A 23,649-nucleotide genomic window follows, 5' to 3' on the forward strand; every position below is an offset into this window, starting at 1 on the left:
AGTACTTATGACTGTGGTGAGCAATCAGCGGCCCATCGGGGTTCTCTGCGTGGCCCATGAGACATTTTGTTTACTGCTGCCCTCACGCAGTGTGGCTGGATTACACGGCGTTGCGTCTGCATTAGGTTTCTTCCTTACGGTTCTGCTAAAGTGATAGACACCTAAAGCAGAGCATGTGAAGAGAGGGGCATGCTGATTGCACACAACATTGACCTGAGAGCTGTGTGCTCGCTCTGCATCCAATCACAGTCCTGCTACGTTCAATCGACACGCCCTGCAAATTCTAGGTACGCAAGCACAGTGAGCGAAATTGCCCTATCTCGGGAGACATCTTAGCTGTGACAATCTTGCTGCCCACTGAGATGGAAGGCCATCTTGCAGCCTGCTTGCTAGCTTATATTGCTCCTCACTCACTTATGGGCTGCTGAGGGGATACATATTTTAAAAGCCGGTCAGTTGTTCAGAAATTATGTTAATAGGGCCATGCAAATACCTAAAATAGACAGGTAGAATTATTTTGTGGTGAACTAGCTGCTGCCCCTCATAGAATAATAGGACTGGAAGGGACCTCGAGAGGTCATCGAGTCCAGCCCCCCGCCCTCAAGGCAGGACCAAGCTCCGTCTACACCATCCCTGACAGATGTCTATCTAACCTGTTCTTAAATATCTCCAGAGAGGGAGATTCCACCACCTCCCTTGGCAATTTATTCCAATATTTGACCACCCTGACAGTTAGGAATTTTTTCCTAATGTCCAATCTAAACCTCCCCTGCTGCACTTTAAGCCCATTACTCCTTGTCCTGTCCTCAGAAACCAAGAGGAACAAATTTTCTCCTTCCTCCTTGTGACACCCTTTTAGATATTTGAAAACCGCTATCATGTCCCCCCTTCATCTTCTTTTTTCCAAACTAAACAAGCCCAGTTCATGAAGCCTGGCTTCATAGGCTTCATAGGTCATGTTCTCTAAACCTCCTGCTGGAAGGAATCAGAAAACTCAACTGTGTGCCTGAGCCCCTATGTTGCTCAGTGAGTCTCCTTTAGAACAAATAGTAAGAGGCTGTGCTTTCGAAGCAGGGAACTTCCCACAGGGAAGTTCTGTCCCTGTTGCCAGGATGAAGGTCTGAGAGGCCCGAGAGGTTAGTGATAGAGGATGTGGGTTCGGTACAGCATGAGAATTTGATATTTATTATTGCTGTTGTTGGTGATGGTGATAAAGCCACTATGAGGTGCTGTTTGTATAATGTTTAAATGTAAAGCATCCAGGTGCTTAGGGACAGAAACTCATAGTGCGGTGATTAGTTATTGGTAAATATAACACCTTTATGTAATACATAAGAACACAGCTAGAAAATTGTAAGCGGTATAGACACAAAGGGCCAGATTTCCAAGAGTTAAACATCCACAGCTAGGACACCCAAGTGGCTCCCATCTAGCCACCTAAATAAAAGCGAGATTTTCAAATGATCCTCTCAGTCCATGTGCAATTGGCATGCTGGACTCTTCTGAATTCCTGGCTCCTCATTCAGCTGCAGAGTAGCAAAGGGAGAGGAATAAAGGGGAGTATGCGGGGACCTATGGCATGTTTTCAGCAGAGATCGTAAACGACCTGGAGTGACACTAGGAGGCTGGTTGAGATATTGGCTGTTGCAGAGGAGAAAACTCTTGTACGGGGCTGGCGAGCAAGTGCGGGGGCAGGAATGTGTACATCTCTGCGAAGAGCTGCAGTGCTCTCAAGTACTGGTAGGCTGGATCGGAGGGAATGTTGGGAATCCATGGGGAAAACCTCAGCCGCAGATTAGTAGCTCTCCATGCCCTCCCCACACAAGTGCGGTCGAAGCATGTGAGTCTAAAGGGAGCTCCGCATGGCGCTGTTTTAACCCCTGGCGGTTTTGGGCGGCATGGGTTCAGCATGTGGCACAAGCCTGAGGGCATGCAGTGCTTGGCAGAGTCCACAGCCAGTTACATTTACATTTAAAATGGTGTCTGAGGGGGAGAGGAGATTTGTAAGGCTGGGCATGACCAGGCCTGGGTTCTCCAAGACCCCACTGGAAGGATAACGCGCAGGGTGGGTGTTCAGGTACCTTTGTTTTCCCCACCCTTCTAGAGAACCTCTAGAGGATTCCCATAGCCAAAAATGTTACAAAACCACATTTACCCCGGGCGTAATCCCATGGAGTGTCGGGACTGGGAGCTCCAGGGCTTGGCCTGCACTTCTCTGCAACTTTAATTTTTCCTTGCTCCCATGTACATGCTCCCTTCTCCAAGGTGCCGGAATCATGCCTGCCCCAGCTGGGGGGAAGCAGTGAGGTTTTGCCCTCTCTGCTCTCTTGCTGCCTCTTACAGCTTCTTTTCAGTGGCCATGAATCACAAGCCTGCAATTTCCCCACCCCCATCCAGGAAGTCTGGCCCTACTTTTCCATTTAGAGCCAATAGTCTAAATTCCACCCAGGACCTGTCTTCCTACGTAGGCTGAAGGACCTGCTGCTAAAGCCAGTGTGTGTGGCACATGAGGAATCCAATGGGCTTTTCCATGTTCTCAGCCCTCATCTCCTTCCATCAATTTGCATCAGCGGGATTTGTAAGGCTGGGTATGAGCCAAATCCAGGACCCTTTTGGAAGTTAGATAAGCAAGGTCCACTCCATTCGGGCCTGCTCTGAGGGCAGGTTGCATGTGAGTTTAGGGAGACTGCAGGATTTCTAGTGCCTTAGGTCCCTCAGTTTCCTCATCTGTAAAATAGGGATAATTTCATGGACCTGCTTTATAGTTCCACAAATGAAAAGTGCTGTGTAAGAGGGAGCTGTTAGTCCCTTATCGCTGAATAAATGGGATAGACTAAACCTGTGATGTCCAACATGCTAGCCACTGGCCACATGTGGCTATTTGGCTGGTTGAGTGTGGCTAGCTCACTGCTTCAGAACTGGTTGGACACCACGAGACTAAGCCAAAGGCAGGGCTGGTAATGGAGGCAATAGGGGCTAGTGGCTAGGCCAATGGGCCTAGGACTCAGGAGACTTGTGCTCTAGTCTGGTTCTGACCCTGGTCAAATGGCTTTAGCTCTGTTTCTGCTCCCATCTTTGTCTGCCTGGTCCTTGTGGAGCATGAGTGCTTTGGGGCCAGGATTGCCTGTTTCTAGGTGTTTGTAGAGCACTGGGTACATGTTGGATGCTGCAGTGTTTACAGGCTGAGTGGGAGGGAGACCTGTCTCAGAAGCTACGCGCTGCCAGTGATAAATGGGGTGCGGTTCTGCTGTTCAGTTGGGCTCATGCACGTGATTCCAGGGGCTCAGCCTGGCTGTGCTAACCCGCCAAGAAGGAGACTGCAAAGTGGTGGAAAGGATCCTGATCCTGCAAGGTGCTGAGCTCCTGCCACCCTCACAGAAAGGCCCACAGACCCACAAGTGCAGGGCGGTGGGAAACACTGGGGCTGTTCCGTGAATTTCCTCCAGAGGCTTCTTACCTGGCATTGCTGTGAACAGCTGAGCCTGGCTTGGGTGGGAGACCTCCAGTCCTGCTGCAGGTGGGCTCATGGGCTGCGTTCTCTGCTGAGTCAGGACTGCCCGGGGGTGCTGTGCTGTTGCATGCCTCAAAAAACACAGGCCTGTTTTCTACACCACCTCCCTCAGCTGGTTTCACTGGGAGTTAGGCACCCTTGGAACTCCTTGCTCTCAGGATTCCCTTTGTCATGCCTGACCCTGGGGCGGGGCGGGGCAGGGCAGAACCCAGGACTCCAACCTGCCATCCCCAGGTGAACGCCCCATCTCCGAGGCCGTGCCAGAACCCACCCATTGTCTTGCTCTCAGGACGCCTTTTATCCCGCATGACACTGGGGTGGGAGTCGTTAGGTCGTTAGGTGCCTAAATCCCTTTAAAAAGCATGACTTCGATCCCTCTGGGATCCAGCTGCAGGGGCGGTGCCTTGTAAAGATGAGATCGTTATCACAAGCCGCCACACGTGTGACCCAAAGGCCCTGTTCAAAGAGGCCCGCTGCCCGGGCTTCCTGCAGTGTGTTTTGGGAGGGCGACTCACACGTCTGAGCGCCCTGACTCGGGATGGTTGGAATACGCTGCTAAGGAGGCCGCGGGATAGAGGAGCTGTCAGCACTCATTGAGCGGCTGGGGAAGCCAAGGGACTGTGAGCCCCATTGTTCAGTGGGAACGCCAGCTCCTCACCGCACTCTCAACCTTTCAGATTTGAAAAACTCCAGCTTTTCCTCCTGACAGCTTTCTCGTTTTTTGCTGGGGGATTTATTCTCCACTCTGCAATATCCCAAATGACCTTTTCTGATGCCACGTTCTCTCAGCTAGCTGGCGGGTTTCAGGGCCCAGTGAGAGTCCAGGAGATGTTCCTGGGCTGCGGAAATGTGATTTTTGTGTTTCCCTTCAGTGCCTGGGGAAGGAAAGGTGCTTCTGTGAGCACGAGGGGCATGACCTTGCACCAGTGAAGCCAGTTGGGAGTCTGTTGTTGACATCGGCATACGCGGGATCTGAAGCTGTGAGGTCGGAGGCAGTGTTCCCTGTGAGCTGAGGGCTTGGGTGGCCTCCCAGAAGAGATTCAAATGCTCCCAGAGCATCCACACCCGGAATATGTTTCTGTTGGTGGTGCACAGCTTCACATGCCCTGGTGCACAGAACAACATTTATTCTGCACACGGATAGAAAAAATTAGAGGGAACCCTGATCAGAGCAGGTGGGCACAAGGTTCTGCTTCCACTATGCCATCTCTCTAGAAAGCAAGACCAGATCTCCTCTGCCAGGCAACTAAGAGAAGCAGATTTAGGGCCTTATTCTGCCCCTCCCCTTGATTTCAACAGGAGGATAAGTCCAGCCTTCCCACTGCTCATTGCAGGCCTTAGGAGCTTTATTCAACAGTGCATTGTTTCAGTTGTACATCAGCATGGCTCCATGGAAATCATTGGCCTTCACACCTTGAGTACCGTAACCTAGCAGGGAATCAGGAATTGCATCAAGGACACTAACCTACAAACTTTGGCATGGTCTCAGCTTCCACTGGCATCAGGAAGAGATCTATGAGTCTGGGTGAAAGGTTGGAGCAGGGGGCTGTGAACCAACTTCAGGATTCTGTTTCTAGCACTGGGTGACTTTGGGTGAGTCACATCACCTGGTGCCTCACTTTACCCCACTCATGGAATGGCACCTGGCGAGGTGCACTTGTAAATGTGAATAAATAAAGTGACACTAATGATATCTCACTTCCTTCCAAGGCATGTTGCAAGCATGAAAAGTTGTTAGATCCTCAGTTGAAAGTTGCTATGAAAGTGCAAAGTGTTATTAATATCCCATACCTTGTCCCTAAGAGAGTTTGCATTCATTCTGGGGAATTTCTGGACATAAACCAGACATCTGCAAAATGACATTTCTTGAAAACATCTATGATTTATTTCGTGCTCTTTAATTCCATTTTGTACTGAATACACGTTTGTCACAGGGCCGTTGTTCAAATGGGCCTTTTAAGTCTAAAACAGACATCAGGCTGGCGTAATTTACTTCAGCTGGCATAAACTGGCCTAGTTAGCTGAAGTCAGCTGCTGATTTACACCAGGAGAGGACCTGGCCTCATATTTTCAAATGAAACTCCATACCTTGGAGCATTTGAGTGTCCAAATCGCTTTATGACAGATAACAACTCTGCATAACTAACCGTCTGGCCAGAGTTCTGTAGAATCTCTTCGAGCCACTGGGCGTCAGGTCCTGGGAACACTGTTGTTTTTGCAGAAACTCGAGTCTCTGGATGAGTTCCCTGGCTTTGCCTTTTCCATTTTGTTCTAAACACGTTCAGCTTTAGAGTCTGAAGCTAGAAGCTGTCAGGATGCTGTGGTTTCTTCACGTCGCACAACTTTTTGTGAAAAAAAATGGGGCAGATTTGATTGTTTTGGTTTTTAGAGAGGTGGAAACTCGCACGGCTTGAGCAAGAACACAAGTGAGCAGTTTTTCACAGCAAAACCAGCATGACTGGCTGTTGTGCTTAACTCCTCTCATGGCTGTGCTGTACAATTGGGGAAGTACCTATTAAACTTAAATGGCCCCCTTTCCCATTAGTATTGAAGGGGCCTATGAGGTATTAATCCTCACAACCCACCCCCAAAAAAGTAAAGAACTATCATTATCCCCATTTTGTAGAGACTTAGGCCAGGTCTGCACTTAACCTGAGATTGACACTCTGGAAATCAATCTTCCAGGGTTCAATTTAGCAAGTCTAGTAAGGACCCACTAAATCAACTCCTGATGGCCCCTCCATTGACCCTGGTACTCCACAAGATTGCAATGAGTAAGGGAAGTCAATGGGAGAGTTTCTTCCATCGACCTTCCAGAGAGGGGCCACCGCAGAAATTTGAATTCACGTATATTGATTCCAGCTACATTATTCTCATGGCTGGAGTTGGGTATCTTATGTTGACTTTCTCATGTACTATAGATCTGGCCTAAGTAACTTGCCCATGGTCATACATGAGGAGAAGGGAGAACATGAATTGAGTTTTCTGACCCTTGCTTTACTCACAACCCCATCCTTGCGCTCCCAAGTCAGCTGCCTCAGGGTACAAAAACACCAGCTCAGAGAGCCTTTAAATAATTAATGATGTAAAAGTCATTTTGGAGAATCTCAGACCAAGACTGGATCCTCTGCAGATGTAAATCAGCCTCATTCGGTTGAGTCTCTCCTTGTCTTGATCCAGTGTTTTTTATCACAACACTGAACATCCGTTTGCCGTTCATGTGCAGGAGTGGCAAGGAGGAGATGTGAGTTACCCTTGGATGCTAAGTGACTATGGGCAAGTCACAGCACTTCGCCATGCCTCAGTTTCCCCACTGTAAAATGTGGCTAATCATCCTGGCCACTGCTATGGAGTACCTGGGATATTTAGATGCAAAATTTTCTGCCATTATCTTTTTGTTGTTATTGTTGTGTTGGATCACTGACCCAGTCATCTGTGGGTCAGCCAGTCATGTTATGTGCATTGGCTCCTAACCCAGCCTATAGATGATGCTGTTGTTCTCAGAGTCTGAAGGTGGCAAGTGGCAAGTTGAACCAGAAAAGTTGAAAGAAACTTAAAACCACACTGGACACATCTCTGAAATGGCCCCCTGCCTTCTTTAACTGGTGCTAGGCCTACCCACTGCAGTGCCCAGCCTTACCATCTGCTCTGCTGTGTTCCTGTTGCAATTGTAGTTAGTCTCCCAGGCCTACCTTGTGGGCAAATGATGCCAAAACATAAAGTTAAAAAAGATGAATTAATACAATTTTATGTGCCTCCGCTGCCCAAGGAATGGGCTTGATTGGAGTCTTTGGAGGTTCCCTACCATTTTCCAGACGAGGAAAATGTGGTGGTGTGATATGTGGTAGAGTGGGGAGGGCTCCAGATTTAAAAACAGCCTGTATTCTGTTCCATCTCTGGCAGTGTATAAACATGAGCAAGTCATAGTGCAGCTCTGCCTCGGTTTCCCCATTTGGAGAATGAAAAATAATCCTATCCAACTTGACAAAGGGGATTTAATAGTCAGTTTTATGTACCTTCCAAGTATTATCAAAAGTGAGGAATGAAAATTAGTTGCTGACAACTGAGAATGGGGGAAGGAAGCCACCTGGTTAGTTATAAAGAAAATAGGCTACAATGTAAGCCTTGTCTAATGTGCTCTGATTTCTACTACTACCACAGTGACACTGGTGCAAGCCCCTAGTGTCGACAGCACAAGGTGCAATTTCCGCCAGTGGTTTCAGGCAGGGGGAAAGCTAGACTGGTGCGTACATAGCAGCTTTGCTTGTTTATATAGATGGCTGTTAGCCTGGCAGAATGGTTCGCTTGGCAAAATGAGGCTGGGAATGAGTCTTCAGCACTGCAGCTCGAAGAACAAGAAACCCAGACTGGCCTCCATCCTTGAGAGATGTCGTGTCGGATTCTTGATGCACAGTGGATTGTTTTTAAATCTGGCCTATTTGCATCAGGGACTGTGATTTCTATTACAAACAACAGTAAAATAAAAAGTTAAATGAGCTCCTTTCCCCCCTTTCTTCCCTCTCCAGTCCCCCACGCTCCCTCTTTCTGTTTTTCTTTTCATGCTAATAACTCATTTAAAAAACTGAAGAGGTTTTCGCAGAACTAGACGGGCTGGGTTAGTGCACATGGATTTTTCCCCCAAGGAAATTCGCTCAGGTCTCATTGCTCTTCTCCAGCCCCAAATGATGAGACTGGGTCAGGGCAGGAGCAGTGCTTGGTTCTGGCTTGCATTCACTCAGGGATTGAGGAAGGAGTTTGGGGTCTGAAGTTCAGGTGCTGAGATGCACTGTGATGAGGATGATGGTCATTTTAATGTCGTTTTAGCCTGGCTTTTATGGTTTCTTTGCAGTCCGTGATGAGCCTTTGGAATCCTTTTTGGTTTAAAGCCCTGGCTTGGTTCACGTGCAATAACCTATGAATAACTCTCTTCTTTCACTACCTCTAGATAGTGAATCTGGTCATGGTGTAGTTTTTCTGCCCAGCCGCTCAGGAGAGAATGGGCTGGGGGAAACATAGATTGTGAACGGGTCCGCCTGGATTCTGATGACACATCTTTACCACAAGCCAATCCTTACCCCCAATGCTGCTTGTTGGGAACTCAGAGCCCATTGGTTTGCCCTTTCTCTAGCATAGTGCTTGGCATCACCCTTCCAGTGCCTCTTCAACATCCATGAAAGGTTTCCTGCAGCTTCCAAATTATTCACAGGCCAGATCCTCACTTGATGTCAATTAGCATGGAGCTACACTAATTGACACCCGCTGTGGAGTGGGGCCCATAACTAAACTGCCCATGATGCATAGAAGCAAGAGACAGAGAAGACTTCCCGTGGCCACCACAAAGTGTTGAGCAAGGTTCTTTCTTCTCAGAGTAAGGAAATAACTATGGCATCTCAGATACTCCAGGCAGCAATAGGATCTTGGAAATGTTGACTTTTTAAATGGCTGCTACTCTACCATGTCATCTAGTTCGTTGCCCTGCAGAGACCTAGATTTTCTGGGACATTACTCAGTCCAGCTGTTAAGGCAAATGGGTTTCCACCATTCCCCTTAGAAGCCTAGTGCATCTCCCCATTAGGATGGTTTTCCTCATCTTCATTGTGACCTTACCTTTCCATCCAACCTCTCCCAGACCATGAACAGTTCCTCTGTTTCCGGATATTTACCAGCTCTTAAGGCTGACTCCTTGGGATCCTCACCCCACAATCCCGGGGGGGCAGAAGAAGCAGTGGGAGAGAGGAGGAAGCGGCTTTGCAAGACACACCTTGTGGTTGCCTCAGGAAGGACCAGGAGGATGAGCAAGGCTCTGGAGTGGAAAAAAGGCACAAATATTTGGGAGGGTGGCGGGCAGCTAAAAGGCAAATTCTGACTAGATAGGAACTCAAATTTTAGGGTTTACATTTAGCCTTAGTCCACCCTGTTTGTTCCCAGGGGAGCAGGTGATGCCTGACACTGGCATGGGTTTACAGAGCAGGGTAAGGGCACTCAATGCTTTTGTTTTCCTCCCTGCCCTCCGTCGCCAACTTGTGTAGGAGTCAAGAACAGGCCTGGTGCATGCTACTACCATCTGGGTGGAGAGGGGATGGCAGCCAAGGCTCACCCCAGCCAGTTCCCACCCTCTGCCAGCCAACCCCTGCATGATGTCTCCCAAAAGTGCCCATGCCAGGCCTTATTACTTAATACTCATATTGTGGCTGTGCCCACAGCTCAGACAGGTCAGGCTCCCATTGTGCCAGGCCTATCAAAAATGACAGGCCGCCATCCCAAGGTTGTCATGAACAATACCTAACAGGTGGATGAAACACATGGGCTACATCTAAACTGGCACCCTTTTCCGGAAATGCTTAAAACGGAACAGTTTTCCGTTATAAGTACTTCCGGAAAAAGTGCATCTACATTGGCAGGATGCTTTTCCGGAAAAGCACTTTTTCCGGAAAAGCGTCCGTGGCCAATCTAGATGAGCTTTTCCGGAAAAAAGCCCCGATCGTCATTTTCGCGATCGGGGCTTTTTTGCGGAAAAGACTACTGTGCTGTCTACACTGGCCCTTTTCCGGAACAGTTTTTCCGGAAAAGGACTTTTGCCCGAACGGGAGCAGCATAGTTTTTGCAGAAAAACACTGACAATTTTACAGTAGATCATCATTGCTTTTCCGAAAAAGCAAGCGGCCAGTGTAGACAGCTGGCAAGTTATTCCAGAAAAGCAGCTGCTTTTCCGGAATAAGTGTCCCAGTATAGACACAGCCATGAAGTCCTGGGCATGAAAACAAGGTAACAATAGTATGTGTGTAATTTCTGAAGCAATAATCACCACTAACCACCTGTCTAGCCATCCTGGAATAGTCTGAACTCTCCCCTTCTTTTCTCTTGTCATTTGTCATTAGATCCCTCCTACGACACAGTCCGGAGAGCAGGATGGGGCAATAACATGAACTCCAGCATCACCAAAAGTAAGTAGCTGTGGTGGAAGTGTTAAATTCTGATGTAGAGGCTCAGAAGATGATCATGAATTGGGATAAGTTTGTTTTGCTGTTTGTCCTGGCATCCAAACTTTTGTGAGACCTAATGCATTACAGCCAGATGTGGCCATCCTGACGTTGGGCCAAATTCAGATACAATTATCTAATGCATCACTCTAATACCTTACTTCTGCACAAAGGAGAAAGATGCCACTCAACATGCAAAAGAGTAGCAGACTGTGATCCTTAAAGTACGAAGTCATCAGTGCAAATTATTTTGGTTGTTAATTATTTTCATAATGCATATATTTATGCAATTCTCTGAGGTGGGGGCCAGATTTCCCGCTGCCCACAAATGGTAGGTTTGTGCCCTGAAAGAAGTGGATTGCTAGCTCTTGTAATTTTTATCTTCTTTCACTGGAGTCATGTGTCCTCTGGTTACAAGTTGTCCCTGAGCAAGATACTATTCAACTGGGGTTCGTTATCTCTGAAATCATCGGGGATCTGAAATCAGTGCTAAGGTCGAACTGATGTATGGTACTGGTTGGGATTTTTTTTTTTTTACCAAACTATTTTTTCAAATCAGAAAACCAAAATTGTGGTCAAGGTTGAGTTTGGTAAATTTCCCATTTAAAAAACAAGTTTAGAAATTGTTGAAATATTTTACCATTTTTTAAACAAAAAAAATCCATTTTTCAGTTCACAGCCACTGTTGGTTTTAAAATGTAGGTTAATAGAGAGTAAAAAAGAATTTCAGTGGGTCAGGATGAAGCATTTATCTTGACCTTATTCAAAATTCTTTACAAGCTTTCCATTGATGAAAATTTTGATTATATTTCCACAATAGGAAATATTTATGAAAATTCAGTAATTTCCGTGTGACACAAAACTGTTTACTCTCCATCTCTACTGGTTTGGTCATGTTCATCTATACTCCTCATGTTACCCAACCAGTTCTGAAACTATAGTTCGCTATAGCAAACTAGCCACACTCAACTGGCCAAATAGCCACAAGTGGCTAGTGTGTTGGACCCCACGGATCTATGCATTGTATCCTCCTTGTTCCATCTTCTCTGTTTGCAGTACAGCTAAGATCTAAATCTCCCTATTACAGGTCCCCCGGTGGCAGGGACTCAAACTGTGAATAAGAATACAGAACAGCAAAGGCCCCAACCAGGTAAATGTGTGCCCAGTTGTATCCCATCAACAACTGCATGTTGTAATGTCTCAAGCAGGGATAGTCTTAGGCTGAAGTTAAGTGGGCACAAGCACTTATAAGGAGGAGTAATTCTCAGTCAGTTGTGCTCATCCACCAACAATGCTTATCCAAAGCCACTTTCTTCTGTCTGCTTATGGGCACTCCCCCCACCCCATTTAAGAGATATCCCTGTATCAGCTTTGACACATGTGCAGGGTTCAAAATCCTTAGTGTCACACATTGGGGAAGGGTTCAAGGGCTGAATTCTAACCCTCCCCCTCCCTGCACATATACATTGGGAGAATCTCCAACAAAGTCAACATCACATCTTCTTCAAAGGGTGATACTTCTTGCTTGGGTTTCCCAGCAAAACAACAGCTTCTCGGTGCTCTGCACAGCTGCTCTGTAGCTGCCTTTCTTAAGGTGTAAATTCAGCCATGAGCCAACACCATAATCTGAAGGACAATGAAGGGGAGTGGATGAGATTACAGCAGTGGGACTCCAGGAAAAGAGGGAAGATTCATTCCTAAGAAATGCATGATGGGATTTCGAAAAAGCACTCAGCATGAGCCTCATTCTACTCCTGTTAGCATCAGAAGCAAGACACCAATTGACTTTAATCAGAGCTGAGTTGGACCAATGCTCCACTGACATTACTGGGACCAGAGCTGAGCTCACATTGGAGTGTTTTTGAAAATCCCATCTACACACAAGGGCTACGTCTACACTGGCCCCTTTTCCGGAAGGGGCATGTAAATTTCACTAGTCGTCGTAGGGAAATCCGCGGGGGATTTAAATATCCCCCGCGGCATTTAAATAAAAATGTCCGCCGCTTTTTTCCGGCTTTTTTAAAAGCCGGAAAAGAGCGTCTACACTGGCCCCGATCCTCCGGAAAAAGTGCCCTTTTCTGGAGGGTCTTATTCCTACTTTTTTAAAAGCCGGAAAAAAGCGGCGGACATTTTTATTTAAATGCCGCGGGGGATATTTAAATCCCCCGCGGATTTCCCTACGACGACTAGTGAAATTTACATGCCCCTTCCGGAAAAGGGGCCAGTGTAGACGTAGCCAAGGGGTGTGTCTAAACTACACCCCTCTGCCGACAGGGCTTACAGGATCGGTCGGAAACGAGGTTTACAACGAGCAACGAGGTTTACAGGATCAGTTGGAAAAAGCTTTCTTTGTCGACCAATCTCCATCTAGACTGCCGCTTTTTGCCGGCAAAGTGCCACGTCGGCAAAAAGCGGCGGCCATTTCTATTCAAATGAAGAGCAGGATATTTAAATCCCCGCTTCATTTGCAGTCGCTATGTGCCTAATCTACATCCCTCTGTCGGCAGAGGGGTGTCGTTTAGACACACCCAAGAAGAGGAAATAATCGTCCCAACTAGAAAATGAGGCATACTTACACAAGTCACCCAACTGCTCACAGGAAAGCAAATGTATTAGATCTGGCCCAGCAGTGTTATGCCGGCCTGATGTTATGTTTTCATGCAGCCAACTGCTGGAGCCATGGCATGTGCCCAGTGGGGTTTTTAAACTTAAAAAGTGGGACGTTCTACATTCTTAAACTCTCCTTAAAGAATGTGGCTGTTCATTAAACAACAGAAGAGACTGATTTGTGGGAGGGAGTGGCAGTGTAAAAAAGGAAAGAAAAATGGGGTTATCCTGGTTAATGAAAATAGAGAAGCGCTTTGTTTCTTTTTGTGCAGTAAATGAAAGAAAATAATTATTGTCCCTTCATTTAGATCCCTATCAAATCCTGGGACCCACCAGCAGCCGCCTCGCCAATCCTGGTGAGTTCAGTTTGGAATTCCAGCCCACCATCCCGAAGACAAACTCCATCTCCTGTTTAAAGGGGCAATTTTCACATGAGCCACTGCTCCGGTCGGTGCTTTAGCCCCTCTGCCTCTTGTGTAGAATATATGGGCCACTGGGTTGAATAGCAGTGGATCCCACATCTGCCCTTCCCTCTGTGCTCAGCATGGCAGCTGGTGTGGAGGGTTTCTTCATCATCTGTGGGTGTGGAGGGTTTCTTCATCATCATCCTTATGCAGCCCCACCATGGTTCTTAGGGTATGTTTACACTACCCTCCTAGTTCGAACTAGGACAGTAATGTATGCATACCGCACTTGCAAATGAAGCCTGGGATTTGAATTTCCCGGGCTTCATTTGCATAAGCGGGGAGCCGCCATTTTTAAAACCCCGCTGGTTTGAACCCCGTGCAGCGCGGCTACACAGGGCTTGAACTAGGTAGTTCGGAATAGGAATCCTAGTTCGAACTACCTAGTTCGAGCCCCGTGTAGCCGCGCTGCACGGGGTTCGAACCAGTGGGGTTTTAAAAATGGCGGCTCCCCGCTTATGCAAATGAAGCCCGGGAAATTCAAATCCCGGGCTTCATTTGCAAGTGCGGTATGCATACATTACCCTCCTAGTTCGAACTAGGAGGGTAGTGTAGACATACCCTAAGATAGTAAGAAGGGCCTTGACCTGTCTTCCCCAGGAGTGACATTTCACTTTTATAAGGCCAAGGCAGGCAAATGATACAAGGAGTATGAATGATTAAAGCTGTGTGGATAGTGCCAAATAGTCTCAGTCTGGACGCAAGTAATGAAGGACCCCACATAAAGTTGCCCATCACAAGCATCTACCCCTCTTCCTCAATGCAGCTAACCAGATTTGAACTCAGAATCTTTCATACTATGCCACAGAGCTCAATCACTTGAGCAGGAGACCAACATTGCTTAAGTTCTTAGATGGTCTATGTGGAAACACTTTGCAGACTTGTGCTGTGCTTACATAATGACCCCCAATCCAGTCGTTGACAGGAAATCAACGTACCAGACTTCTGGTAATCACAGCAAAAGCATAAGAATCTCTTGCCTCAGCTAATGAATGAGGTCCATTACCACTGAAAATGTTGCAATCCCATGGCCCTCTTCACATAGGCCAGTCATGAGAGGGGGACAAAGTCCCACCTTGGAATTAATGTGAGTTACATTTGCACACGCTCATGTCCTGTTTGCAGAGGGAGAAGGTGTTGAATGCTTACGTGAAAATGGATTTTCATGCATCTCGTTACAGGATGTCTCAGAGATGTAGCCGTGGTAGTCTGTAACTTTAAAAAATTAGTAGTCCTATGGCTATTTATGGGACACATCCAGCCCACTTAATTAGCCTCATTAACACGGGTGCTACAATTGACAGGTACTTTTTCTGCTGTTATATATATCTTCTTTTCTGTTATTTCCACTCCAATTCATCTGATGAAGTGGGTTTTGCCCATGAAAGCTCATGATTCTGTATATTTTGGTTAGTCTCTAGGGGTACATCTACACTAGCCTCCTAGTTCGAACTAGGGAGGCTAATGAGGGCAACCCAAACTGCTAATGAAGCGTGGGATTTAAATATCCCTCGCTTGATTAGCATATTCCCAGCTGGTCGCCATTTTGGAAACTGACTAGCCCGAAGTAACTGCCTGCATCTACACGCGACAGAGAAGTGCGATTCCGAGATAAACCCCTTAGTTCGAATTAACAGTTAAACCTCATGGAATGGAATGAGGTTTAACTGTTAATTATGACATGTAACTGTTAATGATGAGGTTTAACATGAAATGAGGTTTAACTGTTAATTCGAACTAAGAGGTTTATCTCGGATTCGTGCTTCTCTGTCGCATGTAGACGCGGGTAGTTACTTCGGGTTAGTCAGTTTCCAAAATGGCGACCAGACGGTAATATGCTAATCAAGTGCGGGATATTTAAATCCCGCGCTTCATTAGCAATTTCGGTCACTCTCATTAGCCTCTCTAGTTCGAACTAGGGGGCTAGTGTAGACGTACCCTAAGATGCCACAGGACTACTCGTTGCTTTTAAAGTGTTAGTAAAGTCATATTGAAAGTGTGTAGGAATCATTTGGTCTGAGAGAAGAAATAATACTGTGATTTAGGTGACCAGTCACAAGGCAGCACATAGCAAATTATGAACTGCAGTGTTCATAGCAATAGTTATGAAAACAGTGAGTAACCTGGGGCTGAAATATGCTTTTGTCAGCTATTCCATCAATAACTCTGAATAATGACCATCTTAGTAAAAAGCATGTTTACAAATGATTCATAGATTTTAAGGCCAGAGGGGACCTTTCTGGTCAGCGATCCTGACCTCAAACAGAAGCAGAGGCTGAGTGACTTGTTTGCTGGGCCAGCCCTCCACAAGAGTTTATAAGGCTTGAAGGAAATGATCCCACCAAAGATTGAGATAGTCCCTCTGTTTCCTGGCTTTGTCTTTTTGCATAAGCAGGAAATGAAATGTCATTTCCTTTTCTCTTTGGCTCACTCCATGCAGGGAGTGGACAGATCCAGCTGTGGCAGTTCCTCCTTGAGTTGCTGTCGGACAGTTCCAATGCCAGCTGCATCACGTGGGAGGGAACCAACGGGGAGTTCAAGATGACGGATCCCGATGAGGTGGCCAGGCGCTGGGGAGAGCGCAAGAGCAAGCCCAACATGAATTACGACAAGCTGAGCCGAGCCCTCCGATACTACTACGATAAGAACATTATGACCAAAGTGCACGGCAAAAGGTATGCCTACAAATTTGACTTTCATGGCATTGCCCAGGCTCTCCAGCCTCATCCAACTGAGTCTTCGATGTACAAGTATCAAGCAGATCTTTCCTATATGCCTTCTTACCACACCCACCAACAGAAGGTGAACTTTGTGCCCCCCCATGCTTCCCCTATGCCTGTCACATCATCCAGTTTCTTCGGAGCAGCAGCATCCTATTGGACCTCTCCTACAGGCAGTATCTACCCAAATCACAACGTCCCGCGCCATCCCAGCACTCACGTACCATCACACTTGGGCAGCTACTACTAGATGTTTTTATCAACTTGTTTGGATGCTCACTTTACTTCTGGGATTTTTGGACCTTTTGGGATATTTTGTGGCCGTTGTTGGGGGTGGGGAATAAAAACTGGATATTAGTTATTCTTGGATCAAACCTCTTTTTTTTTTTTTTTTTTTTTTTTTTTGTAATTTTGCCTCTTCTGCCTTGAACTAGGAGATGGGATACCTCTGCAGGCCAGTACTCTGTGTTTTTGTTTTGGTTCTAAGTCTTATGTCCTCTATAGGATTTGTCCATGAAGATGACTCACCACAACCTGGAATGAGTACCAGTATTTGAATTTTTATGAGAAAGGCAAAAAATTAGCAGTCTGAAGTCTCCTGGCAAGACATAGATCCAACCGTAGGCTATAGAAGAATACTATGTTTGTTTAACAGGGACTTAGGATGAACATGTGTTTTGGTGGTTTTTTCTGGGATCAAGGAAGGGATGGAAGATTCAGATATTATGTTGTGAGGACCTGAGGCTACAGGGAATGGCAACTGGAATCTTAGTTTTAATTAAGGCCAATGAGGTTTTTCACCCAACTGGAAATTTATATATAAAGAAGTAAAGGGCATTGAAGGAATCTTTCTAAAGTGTGCAACTTGTGTTGGACTATGTATTAACTCCAGAAACATCTGAGACCAGAACAATAGAAAGTAACCTAACATCAAGCACAGACATTCCTTGAAAGCAAAACTGAAATAAAATAAACGACAGCAGGTCCTAGAGCTCTGCCAAAGCTTTCGGGATCGCTAAGCGCTACCGATTCGCGAACGCTGCGCGTTTGTCAGACCGTCATTCTAAGGGTCAGCTAATCAGAAGGCAACTTACTGTATAAGTTATGCAGAGTTATTTTTCCCTATATCTCACAATATTAAAAGAAAGAGTAAATAAACGAGTTGACCTCAGTCACAAAATGCAGGTTATTTTTACTAACAAATCAGTTGTTTGTGGGTTTTTTATGTTGTTGTCTGTCTGGATTTTTGTTTGGTTTTTTAAATGTAATTTGTACATCTTTTCAATCTGTACATTTGGGCTGTATCTTTGTACTTTTTTGCTAAAAAATAAAATAAGATACATGCAATGTATCTGTTGGGAATAGAGCCCTGATCCCAAAACCGGATTCTGGCAGATTTCTTTCATGTACTCGCGTAGAATACCTCTGAGCTCACTGGACGTGTCTAGAGCACAGTTGTTGTGCTCCTGTTTTAGCTTGAGTTCATTGATTGCTAATTAACACAAGTTAGCCAACATGCTTGCATTCAAGGTGGTTGAAAAAAACACCATAATTTTCCAAATTTTTTACCACAATTTTCCATCACAATTTTGAGTTTTTCAAACATTTTGCTAGTCTATAAAGCTGGATAAAAATCAGCAACATTCCTCTTCTTTCTGCTCCCTACCCCAAATGAACAACTTTTGCAGAACATTTTCCTCGACATTTCAAACATTTGAAAATTTTCCACTATCTCTAATTTGTGAAACTCGCCTTCATAATCCAGGAAAGGTCATTTTAGGACAGAAAAATGAAGGTCTTGGAACAAATGTTTATAGGGATTTTAGACTGAGATTTACAAGTCTAGTAGCTAATTTGAAATGAACTGCAATCTTTTAACATGAGCAGAAACACCTCGTCTAGACATAACCTCTGAATGCTATGTCAGTGCAAGATTTAGCCCACGTGAATCTGCTTGCAGAATTGGGACCTTAAAACAGAACATTATTGTTTGGTCAGAACTTTAAACAGAAGCACTGATGCCATTATTTAACAAAAAGCAAAAATGAGATCAAGCTAATCAGTTTAAGTCTTAGTGCTTTTGGAATGTTTATAGGTAACCTTACTGCAATAATCACAATTTTTAAAAAAATATATTAAAAATTTCCCCCATGGCAATGGGCTTTTGCTATTATATATATGCAATGTATTTTTGGATATTAAAATATATATAATTTTGCAAGTAATCTTTATGGGTTTTTTTAAAAAAATTGTATTAAATGTTACACAGACAACTGTTGTATGATTATTCTGTAAAAAATGTGAGAAAATAAATGGTGGTTTTCTTCTCTAAGACGTCACATTGTTACATTTTTTTTTCACCCAAACTCTCAGTCAAACCATGCACCTTTTCAGTCTAAGGCTATGTCTACACTGCCGAGGGGGTTGGAAAAAGATACGCAAATTGCAGTTTTTCCACTTGTTTTTTCAGAAGAGGTTTTTCTGACATTTGGCCCGTCTACATGGGGCCAAATGTTGGAAAAACCTCCTCTATCAGAACATCCCTATTCCTCATACAATGAGGAATACAGGGATGCCAAAAGAATGCACCCACTTTTTCAGAAACTGTTCCAAAAAAGCGGACGTGTTCCCTGGATACCTCCAGTATCCTGAAAAACTCTGCAGTCTAGAAATAGCCTAAGGGTGTGTCTACACAGCACCCTTAGCTTGAAATAAGCTACGCAATTTGCACTATGCAAATTGCATGGCTTATTTTGATGCTATTTCGAGCTAGCTTATTTTGTAATTTGCCACTGTCTACACAGTGCCAAATTTTGAAATAACTCGTGATTCTAAAATGCCCCTTAACCCTTTTGGAACAAGGGTTACCTGGACATTGGAATAAGCCACCCGTTATTTTAAAATCTATAGACACAGAATAGCTATTTCAGGATACTTCTGGTACCCCGAAATAGCTCTGCCATATAGACATACCCCAAATGATGTTTATTTTAGCTGCGGAGAAAGAAAACAAAAGCAAACTAGCCTTGGGATCACACTATTCATCAATACATTTCAAAGGACTTAGCAAAGGAAGCAAATATAACTCATTATATCTCCATATCACAAATAGGGAAACTGAGGTATGGGATGTGCGGTGGCTTGCCCCAGATTGCCCAGTGGCAGAACCCAGGTGTTCTGAGTTACAGTCCTGTACTCCTATCACTAGAACATAGTTCTCTAATGGCTACTGTATTGGTTTAGACCACAGGTGGGTAACCTGTGGCCTGCACACACCCCTCTGCCCTCTTACCCCACACCCCTTGTGTATTGGTGCACTGGAGCACTGCACTTATCTACTCCTCCCTCACCCTCCCAGCACTTCTGGAGTACTGGTTGTCTGATTCATGGCATTCAAGCTCTGTGAGGGCAGGGGAGAATCGGGGATGGAGCACAAATCAGCTGAATCATGGAGCTCCAAAAATGCTGGAAGGGAGCGGGAGGTGTAGGTAAGTCTGAGTGCATGACAGGCCTGGGGAAAGGGAGCTGAGAGGGGGTGCGTCGGCTGCAGGTGGAACCCCAATGGCCTGCTGGCTGCCCACCACTGGATTTCAATCTTGCAGCCCACTGAGATGAAGCAGGGCCTCTCATGCGGCCCACTCACTAGTCCTGCCCATTGCGGGTTTAGACAATGCTGGCTCCCTACCTTAGTCGTAACTGTGGGTGCATCTACACTGCACCGTTATTTTGGAATAAATAGCATTGTTCCGAAATAACCATGCAAGCATCTACACGGCAATTCGGTTATTTTGAAATAATATCGAAATAACGAGAGGCTTAGTCTGACTTCTATAAACTTCATTCCATGAGGAATACTCCTCCTCCAAAATAGCTAGTTTGAAATAGCTGCAGTGTGGATGCTCCAGTGCTGCATTTCAAAATAGCTCCTTCTCAGGGCCATTCTAGGTCATTTCTCTCCAGTGGTTCCTGGGGCTCTAAATCGAGATAGCGCATCCACATTACGGGAACCTGCCTTGGACTAATTTTGAGGCTTCCCTGTAGTGTAGAGGTTCTATTTCGAAATAAGCTATTTTGGAATATATCTTCCGGAATAGCTTATTCCGAAATAAGCATACACTGTGGACGTACACTGAGAGTCAGACTTACCTCTGATTATCCAAGCTGGGGAGGGAGAGTGTTAATAACTTATTAATAGAGAATCTCAGTGTGTTCTCTTGCCCCAATTTTTGAAATTTACTAGCCCGGAATAATTGCCTGCATCTATATGCGGCAGTGAAATAAAGCCCTATTTCGAACTACCTGTTAAACCTCATTGCAGGAGGAATAACAGGTAGTTAGAAATAGGGGTTTATTTCAAACGCCCATTTCACTGGCGCCCGGCTGGGAAGATGCAAATCAAGCGCAAGATATTTAAATCCCGGGCTTGATTTGCAATTCCAAATGCCTACATTTGCAGCCCTATTCCGAAATAGGCTGCAAGTGTAGACATACCCATAGAGAGTATGCTTATTAAGTTTGTAGATGATACCAAGCTGGGAGAGGTTGCAAGTGCTTTGGAGGACAAGGTCAAAATTCAAAATGATCCGGACAAACTAGAGAAATGGTCTGAGATAAACAGGATGAAGTTTAATAAGGAAAAATGCAAAGTGCTCCACTTAGGAAGGAACAATCAGTTTCATACACACAGAATGGGAAGTGATTGTCTAGGAAGGAGTACTGCTGAAAGGGATTTACAGGTCATAGTGGACCACAGGCTAAATATGAGTCAACAGTGTGATACTGTTACAAAAAAAAGCAAATGTGATTCTGGGATACATTAACAGGAGTGTTGAAAGCAAGACACGAGAGGTGATTCTTCCACATTATTCTGCGCTGATTAGACCCCAAATGGGCTGTGTCTACACTGCACCCCTTTTCCGGAAAAGGGATGCAGATTAGACACTTTGGAATAGGCAAATCCTACTTGAAAGTAGGAATAAGAGATCCTCCGGAAAAGGGTTTATTTTCCGGAGAATCACGTCTAGACTGGCGCTTTTCTCCGGCTTATCCCCAAGCTGGAAAAAAGCAGCAGCCATGTTAATGCAAATGCCGCGGGGGATATTTAAATCCCCTGTGGATTTGCCTATTCCAAAATGTCTAATCTGCATCCCTTTTCCGGAAAAGGGGTGCAGTGTAAACACAGCCATGGAGTATTGTGACTAGTTTTGAGTATCACATTTCAAGAAAAATGTGGAGAAATTGGAGAAGGTCCAGAGAAGAGCAACAAAAATGATTAAAGGTCTAGAAAACATGATCTGTGAGGGAAGACTGAAGGAATTGGGCTTGTTTAGTTTGGAAAAGAGAAGACTGAAAGAGGACATACTAGCCATTTTCAAGTATCTAAATGGGTGTAACAAGGAGGGGGGAGAAAAATTGTTCTCCTTGGCCTCTGAGGATTGGACAAGAACCAATGGGCTTAAATTGCAGCAAGGGAGGTGTAGGTTGGACATTAGGATAAAACTTCCTAACTGTCAGGGTGATTAAACACTGGAATAAATTGCCCAGGGAGGTTGTGGAATCTCCATCGCTGGAGATATTTAAAAGCAAGTTAGATAGACACCTATCAGGGATGATCTAGATGGTGCCTGGTCCTGCCGTGAGGGCAGGCAATTGGACTCAATGACCTTTCATGGTCCTTTCCAGTTCTAGGATTTTACAATTCTATTATTCTAGAGGCATGCACATGCTTTCATGGGTAACAGTGATGGCAAAATGCGAAGACAGTGAGTTTTGCACAGATGTCATTTAGGGCAGAATTGGAACGCTGGTGTCACTGACAGCAAAATTTGCCCTGCAGAATCCTTGACCAAGATGTTTAAAAGTGAATCATGATTTGGGAAATAGCAGCTTTCATCTTAAACTTTCTGAAATGTTGGCTGCTGCAAAATGTAACCACCTCAGATCCTTGGTCAGATTCAAAAATCTTGAAATTGATAACTAAATAACCATGCAAGCCACTAGTAACTCACCTTGACTCTCAGGATTGAATTTCTGAGGGGAAACACATTTTTAAAACATGTAAAAAGAGTGTATTTGCACTAGGAGGGTATGTCTAAACTACATGGCTCCATCAATGGAGCCATGTAGATTTGTTTGTTCGGCAAAGGGAAATGGAGCCACGATTTAAATAGTCGCGGCTTCATTTAAATTTAAATGGCTGCCGCGCTGAGCCGACAAACAGCTGATCAGCTGTTTGTTGGCTCAGCGTGGCGGCCATTTAAATTTAAATGAAGCCGCGATTATTTAAATCGCGGCTTCATTTCCCTTTGCCAATCAGCCTAATCTACATGGCTCCATTGATGGAGCCATGTAGTTTAGACACACCCGGAGTGACTTGGGCTATGTCTACACTGCCGGCCTTTGCCAACAGAGAGTACGCAAATGCAGCGCTGGTTAGCATTTTGTCATGCTTCATTTGCATAATCTATTCAAGCCATTTTTGCACAAGGGATTTTTGTGCAAAAACGAGTTGGCTATGTCTACACTCGCGGCTTCTTCCGCAAGAACATCTTGCGCAAGGGTTCTTGTGCAAGAAGTCTTGCGCAAGAAAACGTCCACACTGCCATGTGCGAGCTGTGCTTTTGTGCAAGAGCTCCCATGGCAGTGTGGACGCTCTCTTGTGCAAGAAAGCTCCAATGGCCATTTTAGCCATAGGACTTTCTTGCGCAAGAAATCCCTGCCGAGCATCCACCCTGCCCTCTTGCGCAAGCGTTCCTGAGCAAGAGGGCTTACACCTGTTGAAAAAGAGCATAGCTCTTGCGCAAGAAGCCCTCTCTTACCACGCCGTACTGTAAATTTCCTTGCGTAAGAGCGGGCGGGCAGTGTAGATGCTCTGCAGATTCTTGCGCTAGAATGGCCATAGTTGTGCAAGAAGCCGCGAGTAGACATAGCCCTACTGTGGACGTTTCCTTTTTACGCAAAATACCCTTTTTGTACAAGATCTTTAGGACGCTCCCGGAGAGGGAGAGGAAGTCGCAGGGTGAAAGGAGGCTAAGGTTGGGATTATGTTTAAGAATCCCTTGGGGAGAGGGAGTTTTATCTCATAGAATTGGCTCATTTATTAATTGCTGGCTTTCCCACGTCATCCTTTGTAATAAAATTCTCTGTGTGGCAAACCCCAGGAGTCAGCGCTTACAAGTGGGGAAGTGTTACCTATCAAAAATGCCCAGGGTGGTATACATAGTTACCCAAGTTTATGAGCAGCGGATCAAGTTGGTATTATTTACCAGGCCTCTTTTGCTTCTGATAGCCACGGTATTAAGACATCTACTATATATATTTTTGAAAGCTTGTGCATTTGTCTGTGAGTCCATCCGCCCATCCATCTG

General features: G+C 45.3%; 1 protein-coding gene across 4 annotated transcripts in view; it reads left to right on the plus strand.

Moving 5' to 3' along the window:
• Positions 1-18,616, plus strand: part of FLI1 (Fli-1 proto-oncogene, ETS transcription factor) — a 128,130-nt gene extending 109,514 nt beyond the window's left edge. For all 4 annotated transcript variants that reach the window (XM_014572257.3, XM_014572258.3, XM_014572266.3 and 1 more), the window contains 4 exons: positions 10,390-10,455; positions 11,579-11,641; positions 13,407-13,454; positions 16,003-18,616. In XM_014572257.3, the coding sequence (XP_014427743.1) occupies positions 10,390-10,455; positions 11,579-11,641; positions 13,407-13,454; positions 16,003-16,532 (707 nt within the window). In that variant the 3' untranslated portion in view covers positions 16,533-18,616. The remainder of the gene's footprint in view (positions 1-10,389; positions 10,456-11,578; positions 11,642-13,406; positions 13,455-16,002) is intronic.
• The last annotated feature ends 5,033 nt before the right edge of the window (positions 18,617-23,649 follow it).

The sequence above is a fragment of the Pelodiscus sinensis genome, chromosome 26, assembly GCF_049634645.1.
Source record: "Pelodiscus sinensis isolate JC-2024 chromosome 26, ASM4963464v1, whole genome shotgun sequence".
In the NCBI taxonomy this organism is placed as follows: Eukaryota; Metazoa; Chordata; order Testudines; family Trionychidae; genus Pelodiscus; species Pelodiscus sinensis.